General features: G+C 50.8%; 1 protein-coding gene across 2 annotated transcripts in view; it reads right to left on the bottom strand.

The window, feature by feature from the left end:
* Window positions 1-20069, bottom strand: part of USH1C (USH1 protein network component harmonin) — a 44427-nt gene extending 24358 nt beyond the window's left edge. For both annotated transcript variants that reach the window (XM_080908345.1, XM_080908344.1), the window contains exons 1-12: window positions 20007-20069; window positions 8100-8167; window positions 7476-7619; window positions 7229-7367; window positions 3719-3827; window positions 3586-3610; window positions 3385-3442; window positions 3031-3125; window positions 2232-2316; window positions 1076-1135; window positions 875-931; window positions 629-771 (exon numbers count right to left, since the gene is read on the bottom strand). In XM_080908345.1, the coding sequence (XP_080764471.1) occupies window positions 629-771; window positions 875-931; window positions 1076-1135; window positions 2232-2316; window positions 3031-3125; window positions 3385-3442; window positions 3586-3610; window positions 3719-3827; window positions 7229-7367; window positions 7476-7619; window positions 8100-8167; window positions 20007-20042 (1019 nt within the window). In that variant the 5' untranslated portion in view covers window positions 20043-20069. The remainder of the gene's footprint in view (window positions 1-628; window positions 772-874; window positions 932-1075; window positions 1136-2231; window positions 2317-3030; window positions 3126-3384; window positions 3443-3585; window positions 3611-3718; window positions 3828-7228; window positions 7368-7475; window positions 7620-8099; window positions 8168-20006) is intronic.
* Between the last annotated feature and the right edge of the window lie 4221 nt (window positions 20070-24290).

Below are 24290 nucleotides of genomic sequence, written 5' to 3'. Positions count from 1 at the left end.
CATGAGGACCAGCTCCTGTGCATAGGTGAAGCTGGCAGGCTCACCAGGCTAACTCTGGGATGCAGGAGGTGGCGTGGCCTTCCCTCCCCTTTTCCAGACACTTAGTAAGCACCCAGAATATGTCAGAGTTGGTAGGTTGACAGTGGTTTTGATTTATGAGTTGCTTAGTCGGTTGATTTTCTCCGTCTGCAATTTCAAAAACGCAGGGGTGGGGCTTATTGACACAGTTAGGTGTGTCCCTGGGGAGACTGCCAGGCTCCTGACCCACACTGTTTCCTGGACACCCATGATTCTGGACATAGGCAGCTTCAACTTACCGAGACTCAGTCTTCCTGTCTATTTAATGGGTTGATGTTGTCTACCCCCCTCCCCAGGGCTACCATGGGAGCTAAACTAGCAACATAAAGTCCTCAACACAATGAGACACAATAGGCGGGGCACGGTCACTATGGCTGACAGGGGCCCCTCTGGTATAGTACTGGTGTCTGAAAGTCAGGTCTCTAAGGAACAGGATGGATAGCTATTCTGCCACCAAGATCACACCAGAAGGAGTGCAAATGGCCCAGGACAAGCAGGCAGAAGCCAGTCGTGTCTGGTCTGGGATGCAGGTCCCCAGCAGGCCACTCACTGGCGTTCCGCCTCCTGCTGCTCTTGGAGCATCTTGTTGGACTCCATGGCCAGCCGCTTCTGCATGAGGAGCTCTTGCCGTTGCAGTTCGTGCTGCCGGGCCTCCTCCAGCCGTTCCCGGTCCGTCATGAACAGCTCCCGGCCCTGTCAGCGTGGGGAAGGAAGCTCAGGCCCTGGGGAATGTGGACACCCTCTGCTGTGGAGTTGGTCAGGGGTCACGGGGGACATCACCCCATTCTGGACTCACAGCTCCAGCAACGATGGAGATGGTCAGGCTGCGGCTGCTCTTCAGGATATTCACAGCCTGTGGAGGCAGGGGGATGGTCATTTGGGGCCTGCCATTCAGATTGGAGCAGTGCAGGCCAAAAGCATAAGGGTCTCAGCCATCGTGGCACTGGCTGGGAGGAATGTGTGGAGAGGAGATAAGCAGGAAGGACATCCAGCTCACCTCCTTGTGGTCCAGGTTGGTGAAGTCGATGCCGTTGACTTCCATAATCTGGTCTCCTGTCTGGGGGAGAAGGAGAAAAGGGTCAGTGTGTGTGTGTGTGTGTGTCTGTGTGTGTGTGTGTGCATGCATGTGGTGTGTGTGTGTGCATGTATGCAGTATGTGTGTCTGTGTGAGTGTGTGTGTGTGTCTGTGTGTTTGTATGTCTGTATGTTTGTGTGTGCAAGTATGCATGCATGTGGTGTGTGTGTCTGTGTGAGTGTTTGTGTGTCTGTGTGTGTGTTTGTATGTCTGTATGTTTGTGTGTGTAAGTATGCATGCATGTGGTGTGTGTGTGTGTATGTGTGTGTGTAATTCCTATATTCATCTATAGGAAGGTATCCTGACATGCTCAACATATAGGCCAGTAGTCACGCAGCCACATTCTTCTTCCAGGGAACAGACCGGGTGGCAAGCTCTGATAGGGCTCTGGAAAGGCCCCAAGCTCATCCTGGCACCTCTCCATCCCATAATGGTCTTATCGGCTATCAAATATCATACTATTAGAAGTTAATATCTTTTGCTAAGTTATAATATTCCCTTTATGAGGTTTAGTTAATGGACACAGAAGGCTTCGGACTTCCCCTAGGGCACGTGCTACCTTGGACCCTCGGTGTATAGTAACAGTCACGGCTGGCATTTATTCACCAGTGTTATGTGCCTGGCACACATCCAGCCTAAACGCTAATTTACACAACAGCTCTAGAAGGAAGGCTCTAGGATCCTTCCCTGTAGGTGAGGAATTTGTCTCCAGGAGTGACTAAGAGTTGCAGCTCCGAGGGGAGCACCATGTAGATTAACTTCCGGCCCTGAGTTGTAGGCACACAGCCTTGGAAGAGGCAAGGCCTGGTCTTGCTTTCCCCGGCATGGGGTAGCATTAGTGCCTCATCCTCAGAGCCGTGGCCGGGCTTAGGATGCAGAGTATCAGCTCTGACTATCATCACTAGGAACGTCCGGCCACTGGCTACCGAGGGCTCTAACACCAATTCTTTACCATGGTCTCCCATTAGAGACCATTAGGAAGTCATCAGCCGGTGCCGGCCAGGAGAAGGCTATGCGAGAAGATACAGCATCTGTCAGTGTGTGAGCCCCCCCATCCCTCTCCCAGCCTGACTCTTACCTCTAACCCCACCTCTGCAGACAGAGAGCCAGGCTTCACGTGGCTGACAAAGATGCCAGGTTTCTGGATGGGGCCACTGGAGATGCTGTGGGAGGCAGAGACGTGAGTGAGGTTCTGTCCTTGCAGCTTGTCCCTTGAAGGGCTCTCCGTTCTTTCTCAATGACCAGCCTGTAGCCCTCTGTCTAGATGGCCAGACCTCAGGATATAGGGCACCCATAAACTCGAGGCCGGAGGCTCTCTGTCTCTACCTTTCCTTCCAGCCCAATTTCCACTGTGACACTAGGGCAGAAACTCCTAGTGATGTCATCTCCTCAGCCCCTTACCCAACACATCGCACATGCTTTTTGCTGGAACAGATACCCAGCAGCTGCATCTCAACAAGACCAGTACACACAGCCCAAAGCTTCTCTGTGTGGTTGCTTCGTGTTTTATTTTATGAGGCAGGATCTAGAGACCCAAGGCTAGCCTCGGAGCGCTTTCTGATGGTGCTGGCGCTGCAGGCTTAGCTACCTCCTCTTGTGGGAAGGTTTCCCAGAACCACCGATGAGAAGAGAATTATGGCAGATGCCTAGCTAGAGAATCAATGTATTTCTGAGTGATGGAAGGGCCCATCCCAGCAAGTAGACTCTGGCTCTCAATTTCCGCATCATCACCAGTGCACAAGACCCGTAGCCAGAGGACAAGAGTCCTCAGGAGCAGTGGCAAGGAGAGGTGCTGGGGTCTCCCAGCTGCCACTGAACCCTGGGCATGCCACCCACCTAGAGACCCGTGAGCGAGCCCAGGCATGCCTGCTACCTACCTGCAGCCCAGGCCCCGAGAGCCTACTAGACTGATAAACACCTTCTTCTCCTTGGTGGTTCCATGGCCAGGTGGGCTCAGGCCACCTCGCACACCCTGGAAGAGGGACAGATGAGTTTACTGGGTCTACATGCATTCAAGTGGCCCGTTGGGCTCGAGACCCCCAGATTAAGTACCCCAATATTCACAGAGACCAGAGACATCATATCCTTGGGGCGTGGGTCTGAAGGCCTACCGTGCCGTAGGGGTGTGCCAGGTACACTAGAGACTTATGGGAAACCCTAAGGTTATACTCCCCAGCGACATTCCTCCTTCAAGGTCAGCTGCCCAGCCGCCGTGGCGGATAGTCTCTTACCCCAGATTCCGACACGAACTGATCCACGTACTGCCATTTGAGGGTCTCCTCTGGAGAGCTGAGGACAAAGCAACAGAGAAGGTGGAGCCAATAAAAACGTGCGAGGGAGCTGCCACCTGGGTCGCTTCGTGTTCTCAGCCCAGGAGTAATGCTAGTTCGCGGCCTGGGGGCGGGGCAGATGCCAGGACTCGGCCTGCTTACCTCTTCACAGGGATCAGGCCGATGTCTGTGGGAAAGATACAGCAGGTTAGGCAAGCTCCTACGCCCTTGAGGTTGGGACCACCTCCCATGCACCCCCAATCGCGAAGCACCAGTCCTATCTGGTCTCACTCACGTCTGACTTTGATGGACACGGTCTTCTTGGTGCGGATCAGGTTGATGACTTCCTCATGGGTACAGGAAGAGATGGAATAGCCGTTGATCCGAACAATCTCATCCCCCACCTTGGCACAGAGAGATGGGACAGGCATGGGGGAGAATGCCGAGCAAGGGGGACAGGCTCAGAAGGGGCTGTCACCAAACAGAAGCTTTGATCTGTGCTCTACCCTCCGGCAGCAGTGGGGAACACTTGTCAGTTCCTGGGTGGAGAAAGCAAGGTCTGGGGTGGGGAGAAGCATGCAGTTGGTGGGTAATAGAGCTGAGACAGGGTTTAGAACTCTGTCCCCATCTCTGGGTTCCTCTGTCACCCCACCAAGGTGCAGTCAGGTTCTGGGATCCAACATCCCTGTCTGGCCTTTGTACCCCCCCTGTCTAGAAGCAGGCTTTTGTCTTTGTCAATTACCAACACGTGCTCGTTGTGAGTCGAAGCGGGGGACCCACGACTCTTAACCCAAGCGCGCATCACTAACACAAACGTATCGTCTCTTTTGCTCCATCCCATGGAAGCTCAGCGAAGTTAAACTGACCTCTGAGTCTTGATTCTGGGAGCAAAAAAATGGGGAATGAACATAGGGCTCTGTGCTCTGGCTCTCCCAGACTCAACTCCTTTTAAAATGTTCGTGAGTCAAGCCTTTTGGATTCTATGGACCACAGTTCCTTTCGTATAAAACAGGGAACACCGTAACTTTATTGAGGATTGTGCGTGAGTGAGGCTGGCAAGTACGGGGCCTACAGCAGGTTCTTAGTAAATGGTTGCTGTTCTTAGAGAGGCCCACAGAGCCGGTTCTAAGAGGCGGAACGTGACGAGACTGCCCCCTGCTGGCCGTTGTTGCTGCCTGCACTAAAAAGCTGAAGGATGGTTGGACATCAACATCTGAGAGAAGAGAGGGGGGGCTTAGGTGTGAATGGGTAAGAGGCACGGTAGGGGTGTCTTGCCCAAGGACATGAAGGTAGTGGCTGCCACACGGAAACAGAGCTCAGGTGACTTTTCCCTGAAACCCCATGGACCACTGGGCTCTTAGTAAAGAGTTGGTACGTATGGGGGGCTCAGGCTAGACTCTGAGGGCACACAGTCCCCAGATCAGTTCTCAGCCTACAATCTACAGCTACCTCTCATGACCACCAGGAGAGGCCATGCCATTCTGTCCGGGACACAGGCACCCATTTTCTCGGTGTCCCGATAGGAGGGCTCACCAGGGAACTTGCTGCATTTCTGGGGACACTGACTTCAAAGAGAACATATGAATAGCTTCCCCTATTTTTTTTTTACAACTCCAAAGGACAGGAATGTGTGTTTCTGCTCTGCGTAGAACCTGCCACAAAGGCCTTTATGTGGGACCACAGTCGTACTATGAAGAGACAGGGGATAGGGAAGTGAGGTGATTTGTTTAAAGTCACTCCGAGAGCAAAGAGGCCGCTGGGATGTGTCGTCTGGACAGACAGCACAAGTTGGCTCTTGGGTGTCTGGAGAAGGAGGGCGTGTGGTCAAGCCTGGCTGCAGTTCCTTGGAGCCCCGAAGTCCCACAAGAAGGCGGGGATTACACTGCACATCTTATATCAGGGACAGGGAAGGCGGGCAGAGTCATTTTCTACGCACGTAAACAGCCAGTTGCATACTTACACGAGTAAAGGACACAGTTAAACATAAAGAAGGTATGAAAACTTAAGTATCCAGGAGGGGACAGGAGCAGTGTGGCTGAAGTCCCAGGACTAGGACCTGTTGGAGGGTTCAAGGTCCTGCAGGGCACGCAGTGTCTCAGGGCAATAGAATCTTCCCTGTGTGGTCCTCCAGCATGAGAAACTTGAGCCCTGGTTTGGTCAGTGGATGAAGGCGGTTTTCTCCTAGCTCCTTGTGAGTGGAGTTCCCTGTATTATTACTACAGGACCTTGCCCAGGACGCTCGTTGGAATGATTCCCCCCGTGGCCCCGGATAGGGTTTCGGGATCAGCTTCCCTCTCCCTCCTTCCTCAACATGGAACCCCGCAAAAGAGCCTTTGTATGGAGCTCGTAGTAACATGACAACCCCAGGGATAGCGGGACAAAGAAGAGATGGGCCCCGCAGCCCTGGAAAGGTGGGGGGATGTTTCATAAGCCCGAGAAGCAGGTGGGAAGTTGGATGTCTCGGTTTCCTGCGTGTGCCCTGATGCCCTCCTTCGTGAGGCTCTGCAGGGAAGCAAGCGCTTGTCCTCAGAGGAGAGCTTGTGCTGGAAATAAAAGGGGGCCCAGCTGTCCCCAAGAGGGGAGCTCATTATGTTCTCCCTCTGGCCGTGTTTCTGGGCTGGAAAATGTGCCACGGAGGGAAAGAACAATGAGAGGGCTGAAATTTCAGATGCCACCAGGAGCCCCGAGACAGGGATTTCGAACAAAGCCCCACTGTCAGCTTGCTGTCCCCACCCCCTCCTCCTGGGCCTCGCACCATTAGCTCTGGAGCCCCCTGAAGCCCCTGGTTCGTCCCCCGATGGGGATGTTGATAACAATGTCTCTGGAAGTCTCTTTACCTGGATAGACAAAACCAGCCCTCAGACCCGAAGGCCTGCCCGCTCCTGCTCAGACAAGGAAGCGTGGGGACTGCAGGGGAGAAGCCTGGGATGCTGACCTGGCTCCAGAAGACCCAGGTTCAAAGCCTGGCTCTGCTATTCCTTGGCCTCTGCACCTCTATGAACCCTATAAAACGGGGCTGGTTCATCTGACGTGTACTGACTGGTTTTCACTGGAGAAGGTCACCAGTTCCCTGCTCTGTATGCACCGTCGGTCTCACAGCCACGGTATATCAAGAGGCTGTGGTGGCTGTCTCGTACGCTTCCCTGTCTCTCCAACAGCCTAATCAGGCCGATGGCTTTACGAAGGAGAGAGGCAGGATCCAAGGCCAGCTCACTCCACTAAAGTCTCACGGCTCAAGGAAGGCAAGGCCAGTCGCTGAACGGGATGGTGCAGAAGCAATGTCTGTGCCCTTCGGCATCACAGTACATTAGACTAAAAGCTGGCTGTACCAAGCTGCAGGGTAGGTGCCTGCCTTAACCCTGCTCCTCTTTCAGGACGTAGGGGATTTGGGGAGGGGCTCAGTGGAAGTAGCAAGGGGCAGCCAGTCAGGTTCCCTTTGACCCAAGAAAGCAAGCAAGGGTTGTTGGATAGACTTTAGTGGTGGAATGTTTATGTGTGAGGCAGACACAGACACACAGACACACAGTTCAGTGGTGGAGTGTTTGGTTACTATGTGTGATGTGAGGGACACACACACACACACACACACACACACACACACAGAGAGAGAGAGAGAGAGAGAGAGAGAGAAAGAGTTTTCCTGTATTCTGAAGGCTTCCAAATACTCTCTTTCTTCCCCAAGGTGTAAAAAAAAAAAAAAAAAAAAAAAAAAAAAAAAGGGTGTCCACATTGTATCACAGAGCAGATCAGGAGGAGACAGGGTGTTTGGGACCCCGGCTCCATTCTACTGTTTCTGTTGACTTACCTGCAGCCCGACGCTGTCTGCCTGACCACCTTTTATGAGGTGGGAGATGAAGAGTCCACAGCCAAATTCCAGACCTCCACGCACACTGAGGCCGAGGCCTTCTGGGTGCAGACGGTCCAAGCGTACCTCCTTCAGTTTCCTGTTACGGTGATGGGGGGGCGTTGGCGATGGCCCAGCTCAGGTCTGCGGCCTTCGTACCAAGCTGGCCCCTCCCAGGCCTGGCCTCTGGCCTGCGGACTAGACACACCTGGAGTGTCGGGGTGTCAGCTGGTCATACTCCACCTGGTGCTTCAGTGGGATCAGGGGCCGGATGGCATCGAACAGCGGCAGACGGTTGGGCTCATTGATGACGAGCTTCAGGTCTCCCACAAGCACAGCCACATCCATGGTCCTTTGGAGATGTCAGAGTGTGGGTGAGTGTCTGAGGAGTCAGCTGGCTAGAACCTTCCACCCAACCCTGGGTCGAAGCCCTTCTGGGTCCTAACAGAGTTTATAAACACACACCAAATGAACCTAAACCAAGTTGGATGACCAGAGACAACAGATGTGGCGTCTTGGGGACAGCTGGCTTTCTTGTTCTGTCCTAATTTTCACGTTCTATTAAACCTATCCGGGTAGCCACCCCATCAGACTGGAAGCATCCTGAGGGCAGAGATCAGTCTTTCTTCTCACAGTTTACCCCTGAACCCTGGTCCGGAGCCAAGTCGGGGACCGTTCACGTGAGCACACACTGAAGCCATGAGCAAGTAAAGGCAGACCATCCACGTGTGCTCAGGAGCACAGAACACGTGCTGTCTCAGGACGTTACCCACTCTGGATTCCTGGGACACGGATGTCCTGCCTGGGTTTGGCGGCACGGACACACACTTACTGGTGATACATCCGCAGCACATCATAAAGATAGTCCTTCTCCGCGTCATTTTCAATGAGAAAATCCACCTGAAAAACCCAAAGAGCAGAACTAGAGCTTCAGGTCCTTTGTGCACCCAGAATGTCCACAGCCGACCTGGGGAGGGAGGGTCATCCAGCCACCAATCTATCTGACATGTCAGCGCCGTATGAAACACCCCTGAACAGCCCGTGACAGAGGCACACACAGATGCCCCCGTGTTACTGCTGCCCCACTCACGGCTGTGACGCCCGTGTCGGGAAGAAGCCTGCAGTCTCACCTGGTGGTGGCTGTAGTGGCGGACAAATGCTTTGAGGAAGGATTTGGGCCACTCGTTCAGATAACACATCCCACTCAGCAGAAACACCTTATCGCCAAATCTCTCTGGGCTGCCTATGCAGTTGGCCCTGGCCTGGCCTGGGGCTCTGTACACTGGTCAACCTCCTTCATCCCAGTGTCCCCCTCGGGGGAGGATCACGTTACATCATTCCAGCTTTTGCTGACGTCAATAGCTAGGGCTCCGAGGTCACGTACAGTAACGGTGTCATTAACACCTCTGTCCCTGGGGAGCTGGGGGCCCCAAATTCTGTACAGGGTAACGCTCCAAGGGCTGCATCCCTGGCTTTCTCTTTGGCCCAAGACTACACAGCAAGGTAAGGCAGGGTCTCATTATCATGGTCCCAGTCTCTGCCCGTCACAGGAGAGAAGCTGTCAGCTCCTGCCTTCCTAGAGCTTGGGGCAGGACTGCGCCTTCTCTACGGATACCTAAGGACTTTGGAAGACCTCATAGATTCTCCCTGTCCCAGTGGAGAGAGAGGAAAGACTGTGAGGCCCAGCCCTTGGGACTTTGGACCTGGGCAGGAATGCAAATCCCCAGTTTCAGTTTGGAAGTCCTCTTCCTTCTATATCTATGTGAGTATTTGACCAAGGACAGGAGGAACCCAGAAGGCTGTGCCCCGGGCTGAGCTCCAAGGGGTCTAAGAGTGTGTGACGCGACTCTCTGAGCTCCCCAAGCCGCACCCTCTCTCCTTGCCGTAGGAAGCTCCCAGCAGCTGAGCGATAGGCAAAGGGCACCATAGATGGCACTAAATCACCTAGGACCAGCGTCATATGTGATCTCATGTCTGTTGAGTGCTTCATGGCTTCTCGATGCATGTAAAATCAAAGCCAAGGGATGGGGATGCAACTTGGTGTCAGAGAGCTCAGCTGTCACCCAAGAGGCTCGAGAGCTAACCCTCATCATGAGGGGAAAAGTCTTCTCTCTATTCATCCAAGTCTTGTCCTAGGCTGCCACTCTTCTGGCTGTACGCTTCTCCTTTAACTTCTTGTATGAAACAGACTCCCCGCAGCCCCAGGCCTAGGCGTATGCTGCACCCCCCTTTACATGCATGGCTGGCTTCTTTTCCATGGAGACCTTTGCTAATAACCAACAGACTCCCACCTCTGAGCAGTATCTGTTCTGCTGGGACATTACTAATCTGTAGTTTAGGGTTTGTAACTTTCTGGGATGTGTCTTAATGAAGGAAAGAAAGGCGCAGGTCCACTCCAGTCTGTGGTCCTCGTGAGTGATTGAATATAAATAACAAATAAGCCTTGAGTGGGTTTATTAGTTCTCTGCTTCCTGTAGTGCTCTCGGAGCCCTCTGTGACCCTTATCCTTATACCACAATCAGGGACTGTGGCAGAAGTGACCCAAGGCCACTGTGCAGAGCTGGGACCTGAACCCAGGACTGATACCAAGTCCACTCTCCTGCTGTTCTGCCATGTCTGGTCGGGGTTTGGCCTTCCAGGACAAAGAGCACCCACGTCCCCTTTAGAACCTAACATCCAAGCCTCTGCTCTTAAAACATCTTTAATCCTTACCTCTCTCCTCTCCACTGGGGTGTGTGTGTCTGTGTGTGTGCATGTATGTCTCTGTGTGTGTCTGTGTGTCTGCATGTCTGTGTATGTCTGTGTGTGTGTGTGTGTCTGTGTATGTCTCTCTGTGTGTCTATGTGTGTGTATTTGTGGATGTGTGTGTGTGCGAGTGCGTGCATGTGCGTATGTGTTTCTCTGTGTAGCCCTGGCTGTCCTGGAACTCACTCTGTAGACCAGGCTAGCTTCAAACTCACAGAGATCAACCTGCCTCTGCTTCTGCCCCCAGAGTGCTAGGACTAAAAGCGTGTATCTACCACCTGTCGGTGGTGGATCCTCCTGTAATGTCCAACGGGCCCGTTGAGAGCCACATACCAGGGAGGCAGCGTTGCTTAGCTTAGGCTGCTCTGAGGTAGGAATGTGGAGGTGAATGGCAGAGGCCTTCATAAATAGAGGGACCATCCCCACCCCAGAAACGTCTCCAAAGAGACTTAAGGAGACCTTTGTCCCCTCATTCTGTGGACTGTCAAAGGCACAAAAGAAAGAGAAATATACAAGTCTCTGGAGTATGGCTGTGAGGTAACAGTGCTGCCATCACCCAAACCCTTAAGGATGTTTCCATGAGGCTGAAGAGATGGCTCAGTGGTTAAGAGTACTGGGTATTCTAGAGGACCCGAGTTCAAATCCCAGCACCCACATGGTGGCTCACAACCATCTGTCATGGGATCTGGTGCCTTGTGTCTGAAGAGGGCGACAGTGTACTCATTCATAAAATAAATAAAGCGTTAAAAATTTTAAAAAGAAGAGTTCTGAGCCATGGTCTTGATATGTAGTCCAGGCTGGCTTAGAATTTGCCACAGTCAGGGCCTGAGATGGCTCTGTGGTTAGGAGCCCCTCCTGCTCTTCCAGAGGTCCTGAGTTCAAATCCTAGCACCCACATGGCAGTTCACATCTGTCTGTAACTCTGGTCCCAAGGACTCTGGCACCCTCACCCACAGACATGCAGGTAAAACACCAATGCATAATAAATAATAAATAATAAATAAAATAAATAAAACCATGGGTTTTTTTTCCCCAAATTCAGTAGAACTGGAATTCTCCCTAATGCCACTCCAAAATTTAGCTTTATGAGGCCCTGCTCCAGGCACTGTGAACCGTCCTAGGAACACGTAAAGTACCCAGCACACAGTAGGTCTTGACATTTCATGTCTACCCCCTCTGTGCCTATGGTCTGTTCCTCTGTGGTTCTCAGAGCACACACCATGGACGCAGATGCCCACTCCTGGGGCCGGCGGAACAAGCACTGAACTCCATCTGCGCGCTTCTGGAGCTTCCCTTCCATCCTGCTGCAGGCTTGGGCCGCCATCTTATCACAGAGGTGTCTGCAGTGGCCTTGGGTCTGCTTCCCCCATGCAGAAGCCTGGTCTCAGACTCCTCCCATGGGAACCACCTTCCTTCCAGGTGAGGGCGGAGCCTCCTCCTCTAGGAGCCTAAAGTCCCCTTCAGTCCCCAGCCTGTGGCTGTGGTCTTACTCATTCATCCTAACCATGCTCTACAAGGTTACCTTGCCAACTATCCCAGGAGCTAGGTCATATTATTCCCATTTCACAGATGAGAAAACAGAGGGGAAGAGACGAGACGAATATGAGAATCTAGCCTAAGCTTGCTGGCTCTCACAGTATCCACTTCCTGTGTATCCCTTTGAGTTCCTAAGTCCAATATGCATTTATTGAGCACCTGTTGTATGCAGCATGCCAATCCTCTTTTTCTATATTTTTTAAGTTTATTCTTCCCTAGGCTCCCACTTGCCATAGGAAAAAGGAACCTCTGTAGAGAACTCATAGTGCACAGGAACTGTTAGGGTCTCTATCATACCACCACCCACATTTCCTCCAGCCAAGCCCTCCTAGACTGTGTCTGCACCTCTCCCTGTCTCAGTTTCTTGTACGTAAAATACTCACAGTCCCCCCGCCCCCTTTTAAATTTTATTTAATCCTCTTATATGGTTCAGATTTTATTCTCCCTCCCAGTCCACCCTCTGACTGTTCCATACCTCATCTTCCCCCAATCCTCCAAGAGAATGTTTCCACCCCCACACCCCACCCCACTAGACCTCCCCACTCCCTAGGGCCTCTAGTCTCTTGGGAGTTAGGTGCATCTTCTCTGACTGTGTCCAGACTAAGCAGTCCTCTGTTGTATATGTGCCCGGGGCCTCATATCACCTAATGTGAGCTGCCTGGATGGCGACTCAGTGTCTGAGAGATCCTGGGGATCCAGGTCAGTTGAGACAGCTGGTCCTCTTACAGGGCCGCCTTCCTCCTCAGCTTCTTCCAGCTTTTCCCTAACTCAACCACAGGGGTCAGCAGCTTCGTCCATTGGTTGGGTGTAAATCTCTGCATCCGACTCTTTCAGCTGCTTGTTTGCTCTTTTGGAGGGCAGTCATGACAGGTCCCCTTTTGTGAACACACCATTGCCTCAGTCATGTAAGACCCTGGGGGCCTCCCCTTGAGCTGTATCTCAACGTGGTCCTGTGACTGGACCACGTTTTTCTCAGGCTTTTCTCCATTGTTGTCCCTGCAGTTCTTTCAGACAGGAATAATTCTGGGTCAGAGTATTTGACTGTGGAATGGCAACCCCATCCCTCCACTTGATGCCGTCTTTCTACTGAAGGTGGACTCTGCAAGTTTCCTCTCCCCACTGTAGGGCATTTCACCTAAGGCCCCCCCTTTGAGTCCTGAGAGTCTCTCACGTTCTGGGTCTCTGGTACATTCTGGAGGGTCCCCCACCTCCTTCCCCTTGCTCACAAGGTTGCCTGTTTCCATTCTTTCTGCTGGCCCTCGGGGCTTCAGTCCTGTCCCCCACCCAATACCTGCTTATACTCCCCTCTTTCCCTCCCTGTACCCTTTCCCACTCAGGTCCTTCCCTCCCCTCCTGTGATTGTTTTTTTCTCCTTCCAAAGTGGGACTGAGGTATCCTCACTTGGGACCTTCAGCTTGTTAATCTTTTTGAGTTCTGTGGATTATCTTCTCGGTGTTCTGTATTGTTAGTGAATACATATCATGCATGTCCTTTTGGGTCTGAGGCACCTCATTCAGGATGATATTTTCTAGTTCCATCCATTTGCCTGCAAAACTTAGGATGCCCTTGTTCTTAATAGTTGAAAAGTATTCCATTGTGTAAATGAACCACATTTTCTGTATCCATTCTTCTATCACCAGGCATCTGGGTTGTTTCCAGCTTCTGGCTATCACAAATAAGGCCACTATGAACATAGTGGAATAGGTGCCCCTGTGGCATGGTGGGGCATTTTTGGGTATATGCCCAGGAGTGGTATAGCTGGGTCTTCAGGTAGGTCTATTTCCAATTTTCTGAGGAACCTCCAGATTGGTTTCCAGAGTGGTTGTACCAGTTTGCCATCCCACCAGCAATGGAGGAGTGTTCCTCTTTCTCCACATTCTTGCCAACAAGTGCTGTCACCTGAGGTTTTGATCTTAGCCATTCTGATTGGTCTAAAGTGGAATCTCGGGGTCATTTTGATTTGCATTTCCCTGATCACTAAGGACTTTGAAAATTTCTTTAGGTGCTTCTTGGCCATTCGAGATTCCTGTTGTGAGTTCTCCATTTAGTTCTACACTCCATTTTTTGATAATTTTTTTGTGGTTAGTTTCTTGAATTCTTTATGTGTTTTGGATATTACCCTCTATCACATGTGGGATTAGTGAAGTTTTTTTTTTTCCCAATCTGTAGGTTGCTGAGTTGTCCTATTGACTATGTTCTTTGCCTTACAGAAGCTTTCCAGTTTCGTGAGGTTCCATTTGTAAATTCTTACCAACATTTCTCAAACTATTCCATAAAATTGAAACATAAGGAATACTACCTAATTCATTCTATGAAGCCACAATTACTCTGATACCTAAACCAAGGACATAAAAAAAAAGAGGACTTCAGACCAATTTCATTTATGAATATTGATACAAAATACTCAATAAAATTTGTGCCAACCAACTCTGAAAATACATCAAAACCATCATTCTTCCTGATCAAGTAGGCTTCATCCCAGGGATACAGGAATGGTTCGATATATGAAAATCCATCAACATAATCCACTATATAAACAAACTCAAAGGGAAAAACAAATCACATGATCATCTCCTTAGATGCTGAAAAAGCTTGTGACAAAATACAACACCACTTCATGTTAAAAGTGGAGAGATCGGAAATTCAAGGCCCATATCTAAACATAATAAAAGCAATATACAGCAAACCAGCAACCACTATCAAATTAAATGGAGAGATACTTGAAGCAATCCCCCAATAAAATAAGGGACTAGACAAGGCTGCCCACTCTCCCCCTATCTATTCAATATAGTACTCAAAGTTCTAGCCAGAGCAATCAGAAAACAAAAAGGGATCAAGGGGATACAAATTGGTAAAGAAGTCAAGGTATCACTATTTGCAGATGATACAATAGTAACACATAAGTGACCCCAAAAATTCTACCAGAGAACTTCTACAGCTGATAAAGAGCTTCAGCAAAATAGTGGGATATAAAATTAATTCAAATAAATCAGTAGCCTTCCTTTATACAAATGATAAACATGCTGAGAAAAAAAATTAGGGAAACAACACCCTTCACAATAGCCACAGATAATCTAAAATATCTTAGGGTAACTCTAACCAAACAAGTGAAGATCTGTATGACAAGAACTTTCAGTCTTTCAAGAAAGAACTCTAAGAAGATCTCAGAAAACGGAGAGACCTCCCATGCTCATGGATTGGCAGAATTACCATAGTAAGAAATGGTCATTTTACCAAAAGCAATCTACAGATTTAATGTAATCCCCATCAAAATCTCAACACAATTCTTTGAAGACATGGAAAGAGTGATTCTGAAATTTATCTGGAAAAGAAATAATAATAATAATAATAATAATAATAATAATAATAATACAAAAAACTTCTAATAGTGAAAATAATTCTTAACAATAAAAGAACTTCTGGGGGAATCACCGTCCCTGACCTCAAGCTGTGCTACAGAGCAATGGTGACAAAACCACATGGTGTCGGTACAGAGACAGGAAGGTTGATCATTAGAATAGAAATGAAGACCCAGAATCAAAACCACACACTCACGGACACTTGATCTTTGACAAAGTAGCCAAACATATACAATGGAAGAAAGAAAGCATCTTCAATAAACGGTGCTGGTATAACTGGCTGCTGTATGTAGAAAAATGAAGATAGACCCATATTTGTCACCTTGCACAAAGCTCAAGTCCAAGTGGATCAAGGACCTCAACGCAAAACCAGATACACTGAATCAAATAGAAGAGAAAGTGGGAAAGAGCCTCAAACTCATTGGCAAAGGGGGAAATTTCCTAAACAAAACTCCAATGCCCCCCCAAACTCTAAGATTAGGAATTGATAAATGGGATCTTATGAAACAGTCCCCATTATTAAGGAAAAAAAAAAAGGAATTCCTGATGGGGAATGGTGGTGCACACCTTTAATTTTAGCACTCAGGAGGCAGAGGCAGGCAGATCTCTGTGAATTCAAGCTAGCCTGGTCTACAGAGCAAGTTCTAGAACAGCTAGGGCTACACAGAGAAACCCTGTCTCAAAAACAAACAACAACAAAAAACCAAAAAAAAAAGGATTTCATCTTAAGAGGGGTAACGGTTTTCATCTTTAATTCAACGAGATAATACAGGAAAAGTTCAGTCCCTGGAAAAGCGGGCAGTCACATGTTTATTAAATAAAACTAGGTGAGATGAGAAGATGAAAACTCCGCACTCTCTGTAGCTGCTAGCGATTTGTCCTCCACAGAGGCAGGCGGGGTGAAGGCCCAGCCTTCCGTCCACACAGCAAACAGCTCAGCTTGATTTGACGCTTGTCTCATTATCTTCTGTTCTAATATCATTAATGTTGCTGTGAGGGAAACATCCTAATGACTAAAAGCAACTTAAGTGAGGAAGGGATTAATTTGGCTCACAATCCCGTCACTGGTGGCGAGTCAAGGCTGGAATCGAAGAAGCTAGTCAAATCGCATCCAAGTCCAGGGCGGAGAACGTATCGGTATCTCTGTTGCTTGTTTTCTTATGCTCATGTGGTGTCTTCGCTCTCTGATTACTGGTGAGAACCTCCTGCCTAGGGAATGGTGCCACTCACAATGGGCAAGTCTTCCTACCTCAACTAACGACCAAGACAATGCCCCACAGACAAGCCCATAGTCAATCCCATCCACTCAATTCCTTAATTGAGACTCTCTTTCCGGGTGATTTCAGGCTGAGGCAAGTTGACATTTAAAACCAAGGGGAACACCTTCCATCTTAAAACAAAACCAAACAAAAAACCCCAACACTATGGAAGTGTGGCTGACATGTGAAAAACCATTTACATTTAAAATATACAACTGGGAGAGTTTGGGGGTGATGATACTCCTGTGAGCCCTTCACCACCAAGGCCATGGATATAGCCTTCATCTTGTCTGGAATCTCATCTCAGTGGGACCTGGTGGGAAAGGACTGTAGTCCCAGATACTTAGGGGGCTGAGGTAGCAGTGCTGCAGATTCAAGTCCTACACGGGGTAGAGAGTTCAAGGCCAGCCTAGGCAACTTAGGGAGGTCCCGTTCCAAAGTAAAAAGTACACACACCTCCTGGTATTCTACAGACCCAGAGCCTAGGAGGTAAACGGTTCAGAAGCTCAAGGTCTGTCCTTTGATAGGTAGCAAGTTCAAGGCCAGCTCAAAACAAAACTGAAGTGAAAGGGGTCTGAGTATGGCTCAGTTGGGCATGTAGTGATGTCTCAAGTGCCAGGCCCGGCCTCCCACTGCACCTCCGGTGCCCCTCTGTGGCCTGGTGTTCCTTCTTGCTTTCCCCTCGGCTCTGGGCCTCTGTGATATTCTGGATCTTCCCCGTCTCTCTACTCCTCTGGGTGACCGCGTCTGACCAGGGCTTTCGGCCACTCCTACCCCGGGAACTCCAGAATGCTCCCCTCGAGCCCCTCACGGCCCTCTCCATCATCAATAGCTACACACCGGGTGCCTCAAGTGTCAGACATCCCGAAGGGACTCAGGTTGGCGCTGTCCTTACCCCCTTCACAGTCACAGCCCAACAGCCCCGCTCCCAACCTCAGTTAATAGGCAAGACATTCATGTCCCAAATCCTACTGAGTAAAGTCCTCTCTCCACTCCAGGGGCCTCAGGACCAGTCCGAGTCAAACCATTCTCTCTTAACCCAGGTCCTTACTGTCCCCATCTCCACTTACCCTCCCCCACCCTCTCCAGTCCCTCCCAGCGTCCTGCCTCCTACTATAATGCTCTGGAGGCAGGTGCTCAGCTCCACACCTGCCATTGCCCCTCTTCCTCCTCCTCCACATGGCACTTATTTTCTAGGTTCAAATGTCACCGCTTTAGAGAGGCCTTCCTGGCCGCATAACATTGGTCTCCAACCCCTCCCAGGGTTACTTTTCTCCCAGCATTCAGCACAGCACTCCATTCTAAGCTACCGTTGGTTTCTTTAGTAACTGTCTTCCCCATCAGGACATGCACCTGATGATTGGCAGGGCTTTGGTCTGCTCCTTGGTGCCCAAACTCTGCTTGGCATAGATTAGGAAGCCAGAGAGTGTTTATTGCACGTATGAATGAATGAATGAATGAATGAATGAATGAATGCATAGCAAATCCTAGAAGGGAGGGGCTCTCCTGTGCTCACTCACCCCACCCTTCCCTGCTCGACCAGCCTGGGGCAGGGCACACCATAACTGCTCATAAACATGTGATTGCTGGACGGGCAATAAATGTTTTCTGAGCAAATGAATAACCAGGTTCCCTTATGGCTGCAGGGAACAAAGGGGCTGCTTTGAAGAGATCTCAGTCCTTCTTCACCCTGTCCAGGCCTTTCCAACCCAGGCTGTTGCCTCCAGCTGAAAAGGGAGGTTAGCGCCCGGAGTGCCCTTAGCTTTTGCACCAGGACCTACCAGGAACTGGAGCGAAGCTTTACAGTAACCACGCAGACTTTGGCTGGGGACCAGAGCGCCCCACACTTGACTTCCTGATCCTGCCTCACACAGGCATCGCGCAGCCCCCTCACAAGGAAAGGAGACAAAAGCTCAGAGATCCCGTGGCCTGCTCAAGGTCAGTGGGTGGCAAGGATGAGAGATGAGCCTCACCCTTGTGTTGGGATTCTCCAAGAGCCCAGATTACATCACACACACACACACACACACACACACACACACACACACACACACAACCTTTATTATAATGTTATTAAACAATATGCCCAATATTTGAGACCCGAGTCACAGAGAAGTGTATCAGCCAAGACATTACCTTAATCACTACTTCTAGCAACTAAAGACTTAGATGGTTAACTTCTGCTTAGGAGTTAATTTCCCCAAAACCCTCAGGAAGGGGGTCTTTAGGACAAAGCAGTGGAAGGCTGTGAATCGTCGGCTTCCCTGCCCCTCACCCTGTCTTTTCTCTCAGTTCCTGAGTGATTCCCAGCAGGAGAGGGGAACGCTGTTATGTCTGAGACTGCAGGGTACAAAGTCCAGCCCAGGCCTTGCTTCTTAGGAGCCTGGCCTGCCTGTGACATGGAAGTGTTTACTGGTAATGGCTAAGGAGGAGCCTGGACACAGAAAGGCAAAGGCCTGAGGTCCTCTAGACCCAGGAGGGGAAGGATAGGGGTGGATATAGAGTCAAGTCAGACAGCAGGGACTGTGGGTTGGTTCTCTCCAAGGAGGTAAAGTGTAGGTAACTCCCCTGCAAGAAATTGAAAGAGAAGCTGGCTTTACATTACTCCTAGCCCAAGGCCAGGAAAGAGAAATTTAAGCTCAGACCGGAGACTGGAGCCTTTAAAGTGGGTTGACTGAAATCGACACTCAGCAAAAGTTAAGGGCAGCTGAGCTGTCTTCCCCCTGCCCCCACCCCTGGAGACACACACACACACACATACAGACACACACATACACAGACACACAGACAAAGACACACACACACAGATACACACACACAGACACAAACACACACAGATACACATAGACACAGACACACACACACACAGACACACACACACACAGACACACACACACAAACACACACACTTCTCAATGCTGGGAGTAGTGAGGGCAGAAACATCTTGGCCTTGTGTTTGGGAAACTTCCAACCCTGCGGCCCCCACTGAACCTTGATCCCAAAGTTCCGTGCCCAAGGCCTGCCTCCCATCCACACGGGGGAGGCCATGTGAGGGTGCAGCCTGGGTCTGACACAGATTGGTAAGTGCTCAGAACATGCTGTAAGCGGGTGGCTGGCTCATCCCTGATGCTGGGCCGCAGTACTTGGCTTATAACCTCTGTGGTTCCACAGTGACTGGCTTCTGCATATCTCTGGGCCTCTACGTGGAAGGGGGGGAAGGGGCACTCAGACTATAAGCACCCTGTCCCCTTGGAATGGGAAAGGGCTCGGCTTGGTCTCAAGCATAGGGTTATATATACAGCTTCCCCGCCCCACTTGGGCAGCGCCTGAGAGGAACTGCTGACACTGGCTTCACCCCCATCTGGGACCTGTCAGGAGGCCACCACTGGGTCCCCTGCTCTTCAGTGCCCTTCTGTGGCCTCCACAGACCTTGGAGTCTGGGAAACACGTTAGGAAGTTTCTGATTCCAGCCAAGGTCTTGGAGGACTTTGATGAACCGTTTGATCCCTTAGTGGGATATATCCAGGCAGGTAAAAGTCTACCCCAGGGGTCTGTCAGATCAATGCCCAGCGATTCACATCCTGGCCCTTCCTTGGTCCTTCCGCATGAAGGTGATCTGTCCTGGTTCAAAACTGCCCCTTCCCCGTTTTTCTAGAGAGAGTCAGTTTAGTAAGCCTTAGACTGGACTTTCTCGTGTTCCTGTTTCGTTTGCTGGGACAGTTTCACAAGTCCCGGTCTGACCAAGGTCTCAGACAGGGGAAAGGGCTTTTGTCCATCTCCCACCCACCCGGACCAGGGGCTCCACAGTTTCCATCGCGTGGGGTACCTCTCAGCTCTGACCTTGTGTCGGAATTCTCGGGCCACCTTCCGGTCCATGACTGAGCCTGATCCAGTTGCGTTGCGGCTCGGTCGGTCGCTTCTTAGGGCGCCTGGCTCCGGTGCTCCAAGGTGGGACCTGCCTCCCTCAGAGCTAAGGGTGGAGCCTGGAAGAAGCAGGGGCGGGGCTGGGAGGCGAAAGGACAGCCCGGAGGCGGAGTCACCTGTCCTGAAGTTCAGCCCCGAGGCCCAGAACAAAAAGAAGCACCATTGAGCCGATGTGCTTATGGTGGCTTGGTTTGGTGAGGATGGCTTTTTCCAGAGTGGTCCCCACACACATTAAGGCAGAAGATCTAGGAGACGCAGGGCAAGGAGGTGTAGTTTGTTCTGAAAGAGCATCTCGTGTGGCCCAGGCAGGCTTTGAAGTGAATGATGTAGCCGAAGAGGATGGCCCTGAGCTCCTGGTTCTTCACCTCTACCTCCCAAGTGTTGGGATTCCACGCCTGGTCCACGGTATCCGGCTGGGGTTTGTAACTTCTTGCGGTGGCACTGGTGTAGGAATTCAGACATTCTTCATGTAGATGGACTCACATCCGCCATCTTGAACCCACCCCAGCCCCCACCTCCACCCCTTAACTGCTCTGCCCCGACATAACAGAAAGTAATCCAGCCACACATTCTCAGCGGTGTGGCAAGGGGGCCCCTTCTGACCTGGTGCCTGCCCGGCGGGTTATTTCCACCTCACAGGCCGGGGAAGGACATCGATGGGCACAGCTGTAACTTCAGAGACTCGAGAAGGCTCTTCTCTGGACCCCTCTGCCATTTGCCCGCAAGCAGACTGTTTTCATAGCGGCTAAATTATGGCCTGGATTAAGATAGAAATATATTTATATAAGATACACGCCTGGGGAAATAACCTGAAAGAATGATCCGGATTCTCGCCTTCTGATCTGGTACCGCTCTGGTGTTGGGGGAAACACTGAGCTCAAAAGCAGTTTTACTCCACCTTACGCTTCCTGGCCCCGCCCGTTTCGGACAGAAGCAAAGGCCGGCGCGTGAAGCGGAGACTGGAGGGATACTTCTTGCTCTCTCAGTCTCTGCCTCTCTTGCTCTGAGGCTCCTGCTGGCTTGCTTGTAAAGATCAGGACCACCTGTGGAGGGATGCTGCAATCGATCGATCGATTGCTCAATCGATTGATACAAGCTTTCCTTAAGTTGGGAGCCAGGTTATAGCTCAGCCTCTGTCCTTACTGCTGTCTGCATCAATTAATACTCCAGACAATCGGCACAGACAAGCCCACGGGTTAATCCGACCTAGGCTTTCCTCTCAGTGACTCTAGGTCTGGTCAGGTTAACAGTTGTTGCTAACTAGGGCTCGTTGTTACTAACCGAGTGAGTCAGAAACAGGACAGAAAGGCTCACAGACCATTTAGTGGTCCAGAAAGTACCACATGAGATGTAATCCTCTTTCAGTTTACACCTTTCATTCTCCCCCCCCCCCCACTCTAAAGTTTATTTTTGTGTGTGAACATTCGGCTTGCACATACTTATGTGCACTAACGTGTGTGCCTGGTGCCTGTGAAGGCTGAAGAAGGTTCCTGGGATTAGAGTTTTGAGAGCTGCATGGGCTACGGATGCTGGAGACCGAACCCCAGTCCACTGCAGGAGCTCACAAGTCCTCCCAACTACTGATCCATTTCTCTAGCCGCTTCTAAACTTCCTAAGTACGTCACGTGGCTGCTGGTTTCATATTTATAACCCAGAACACCCCCCCATGTCCTTACCCAGAAGAACTCGGCCCACAGCCAATCAATCCTCCATTCCTGAGATCATAACCATCCTTTAAACACTACTTCCCATTTGATCTTTGGTGTGGCGCTGGGTCTGGGCTCCTTTTCTTGTCCCCGCTCCGAGACCACCTTGAGTTCTGCAGGATGCTCTCCTTGATTCTCAGCCAGTGTCTCCAGTTTGCCCACCATCTGTTTAGAACAGCAACTGGCACAAAACAGACTCTCAACAAATCTGCTAAATGAATGTGTGCGTCCCAAGTTAGAGCCCTACCCAGGGGGTTGTGAGGAGCCAGTTCTTCCTGGACACAAAGTATCTCCTGTTCATAAAAACCAAAGCCGTCATCGCTCGGGCCTTGATGGGAACAACCGAGCACCTTTGGTCATTCACACATTATTTCCCGAGTCAGCACTGGCGTGCCGGGGACTCCCATTCAGGCCCTTACAGACCAGAGGGTGAGATTCGGGGCCCAGATGAAGCCAGAATAAGGAGCTATGGAAGCACCAACTAGCGGAGCGCTGGAACCCAGTCTCTAACTCTGCTGAGTGAGCCTTCTGTAACGGGATAGAGGGCGAGTAGCCGAGTTTCTGCTCTCTAGTGGGTGGGGCTTCTAGGACGAAGGTGAGGGAATTGCCAGCTGCCTAGCTTGTCTCATCGCTACCCCAGAGGCCTTCCCTGGGGAAAGGGTAGTTACAATGCCATCGAAGGACAAAGACTGGTCTGTAGTCTGCCTCCCGGCATATGGTAATAAGCTGGGCAGTCCTGTCACTCTAGCCGGGGGGGCGGAGTCAAGAGCCTGAGAGGAGGGCCTAAGAGGAGGGATTGCGGCTGCAAGTGGAGGTGTGACCCACCTAGGAGCAGAGCCTTGTACCAGTCTCTGCGATTGCCTGGCGCCCCGATGGGAGCCCGCGCGCCCAGACTCGGTTTGCTCCTCTCTTGCTTTTGTCTGTTTAGGGTCGAGCCTGCTGCGGAGTTCAAGCGCACGGTGCAGCGCCAGGGTGAGAAGGGATGCGAACTGGGGGAGTCCCAGGCTGGGGGAATGTTTTGGGGGAACTAGTCTGGTTGGAGAGGGGAGGAAGGCGGTCTGTGAGAAAGGGCAGAGAGAGACCTATGGGAGGGGAGGAGGAGAACTTGAGGCCCGGGGAGTGGAAGGAAAGAGGGAGACCTTCTCTGGAGGTGTCCTGGGAACTGGAAAAAGGGCTTGAGAAAATGAGGTGCGCGCCCAATGGGAGAATACAGTGGGAGGCCCCAGCGAAGGGGGCCTTATGCGGAGTGGAGAATATGACCCCTCCCCAGCCTCAGCACGTATGTGGAAAGCCAGTGCAGAGATGCAACAGGAACCTGCCCCTGAGCCCAGGTGAGTCGCGGTCCCATCGGGTCCTATCGTACTCTTGGCACGCGTGACCCCAGGGGCTTAGCGTATAGGGCGGGGTGGGCTTTGAGATGAGTGGAAACAAGGCTGTTCCCAACTCCTGTCATCTGCCACAGCTACCGGGAGATGTCCCTCACAGTAGAAGATGTCACCACAGTCAGGGAAGGCCAGGTAAGAGGTGCCTGGGGGAGGAGATGTCCCTGGGCAAGGGGCTTTTTTTTGGGGGGGGGTGCTGAGATAGCAGATTTTCTTGGGGGTTATGTGGAGGACAGCGAACACTCTGGTGCATGTGTGAGTGTGTAAATTTATAAAATTCATCTGTTCCCATTTTTCTAGTCTCGTGGGTCCCTAATATTTCTTTTTAGGAGAGGCAGGCCCAGGCCCTTTCAGGAAACAGCGGAATCCCCTCCACCCCAGAGGAGAGCAGGCAGGTGAGGGTTTAAGAGAGTGGAGTTCTCTGTCTTACTGTGGACACTGGAAGTGCCACCAAAGGCCCCGTCCATGCCCTGTGCAGTGCCACAGCAAGGCAAGGAGAAAACTGGGCCACCTGCTGGGGCTGCAGAGAAAGGCTGGCTTAAGAGCTTGAGGAAGAGCATTTGAGATTGTTCTCTGACCTGCACGCTCTCACGGGTACACACAGACACACACACACAGATTCAATCACACACACTCAGACACACACACATACATACTTGGACACATACACACTCATAATACACACTCAGACACACATACATGCTCACACTCACACACACACTCACATATATGTTCACACACACACATACACTCTCATAATACACACTCACACACGTACATGCTTCGACACACACACACATGTACATGCTCAGACACACACACTCACACACATGTACATGCTCAGACATACACACTCACATACATGTACATGCTCAGACATACACACTCAAACACATGTACATGCTCAGACACACACTCACACACATATACATGTTCATACACACACATACACACTCATACATATACACTCACACACATGTACATGCTCAGACACACACACATGTACATGCTTGGACATACACTCACACACATGTACATGTTCAGACACACACTCATACACATACATACACACTTACACACATATACATGCTTAGACACATACACACATGTAC

The sequence above is a fragment of the Micromys minutus genome (genome assembly GCF_963924665.1).
Source record: "Micromys minutus genome assembly, chromosome: 32".
Lineage (NCBI taxonomy): Eukaryota > Metazoa > Chordata > Mammalia > Rodentia > Muridae > Micromys > Micromys minutus.
The sequence above is the reverse complement of the archived record's forward strand: the minus strand, read 5'-3'. Positions and strand labels throughout refer to the sequence as shown.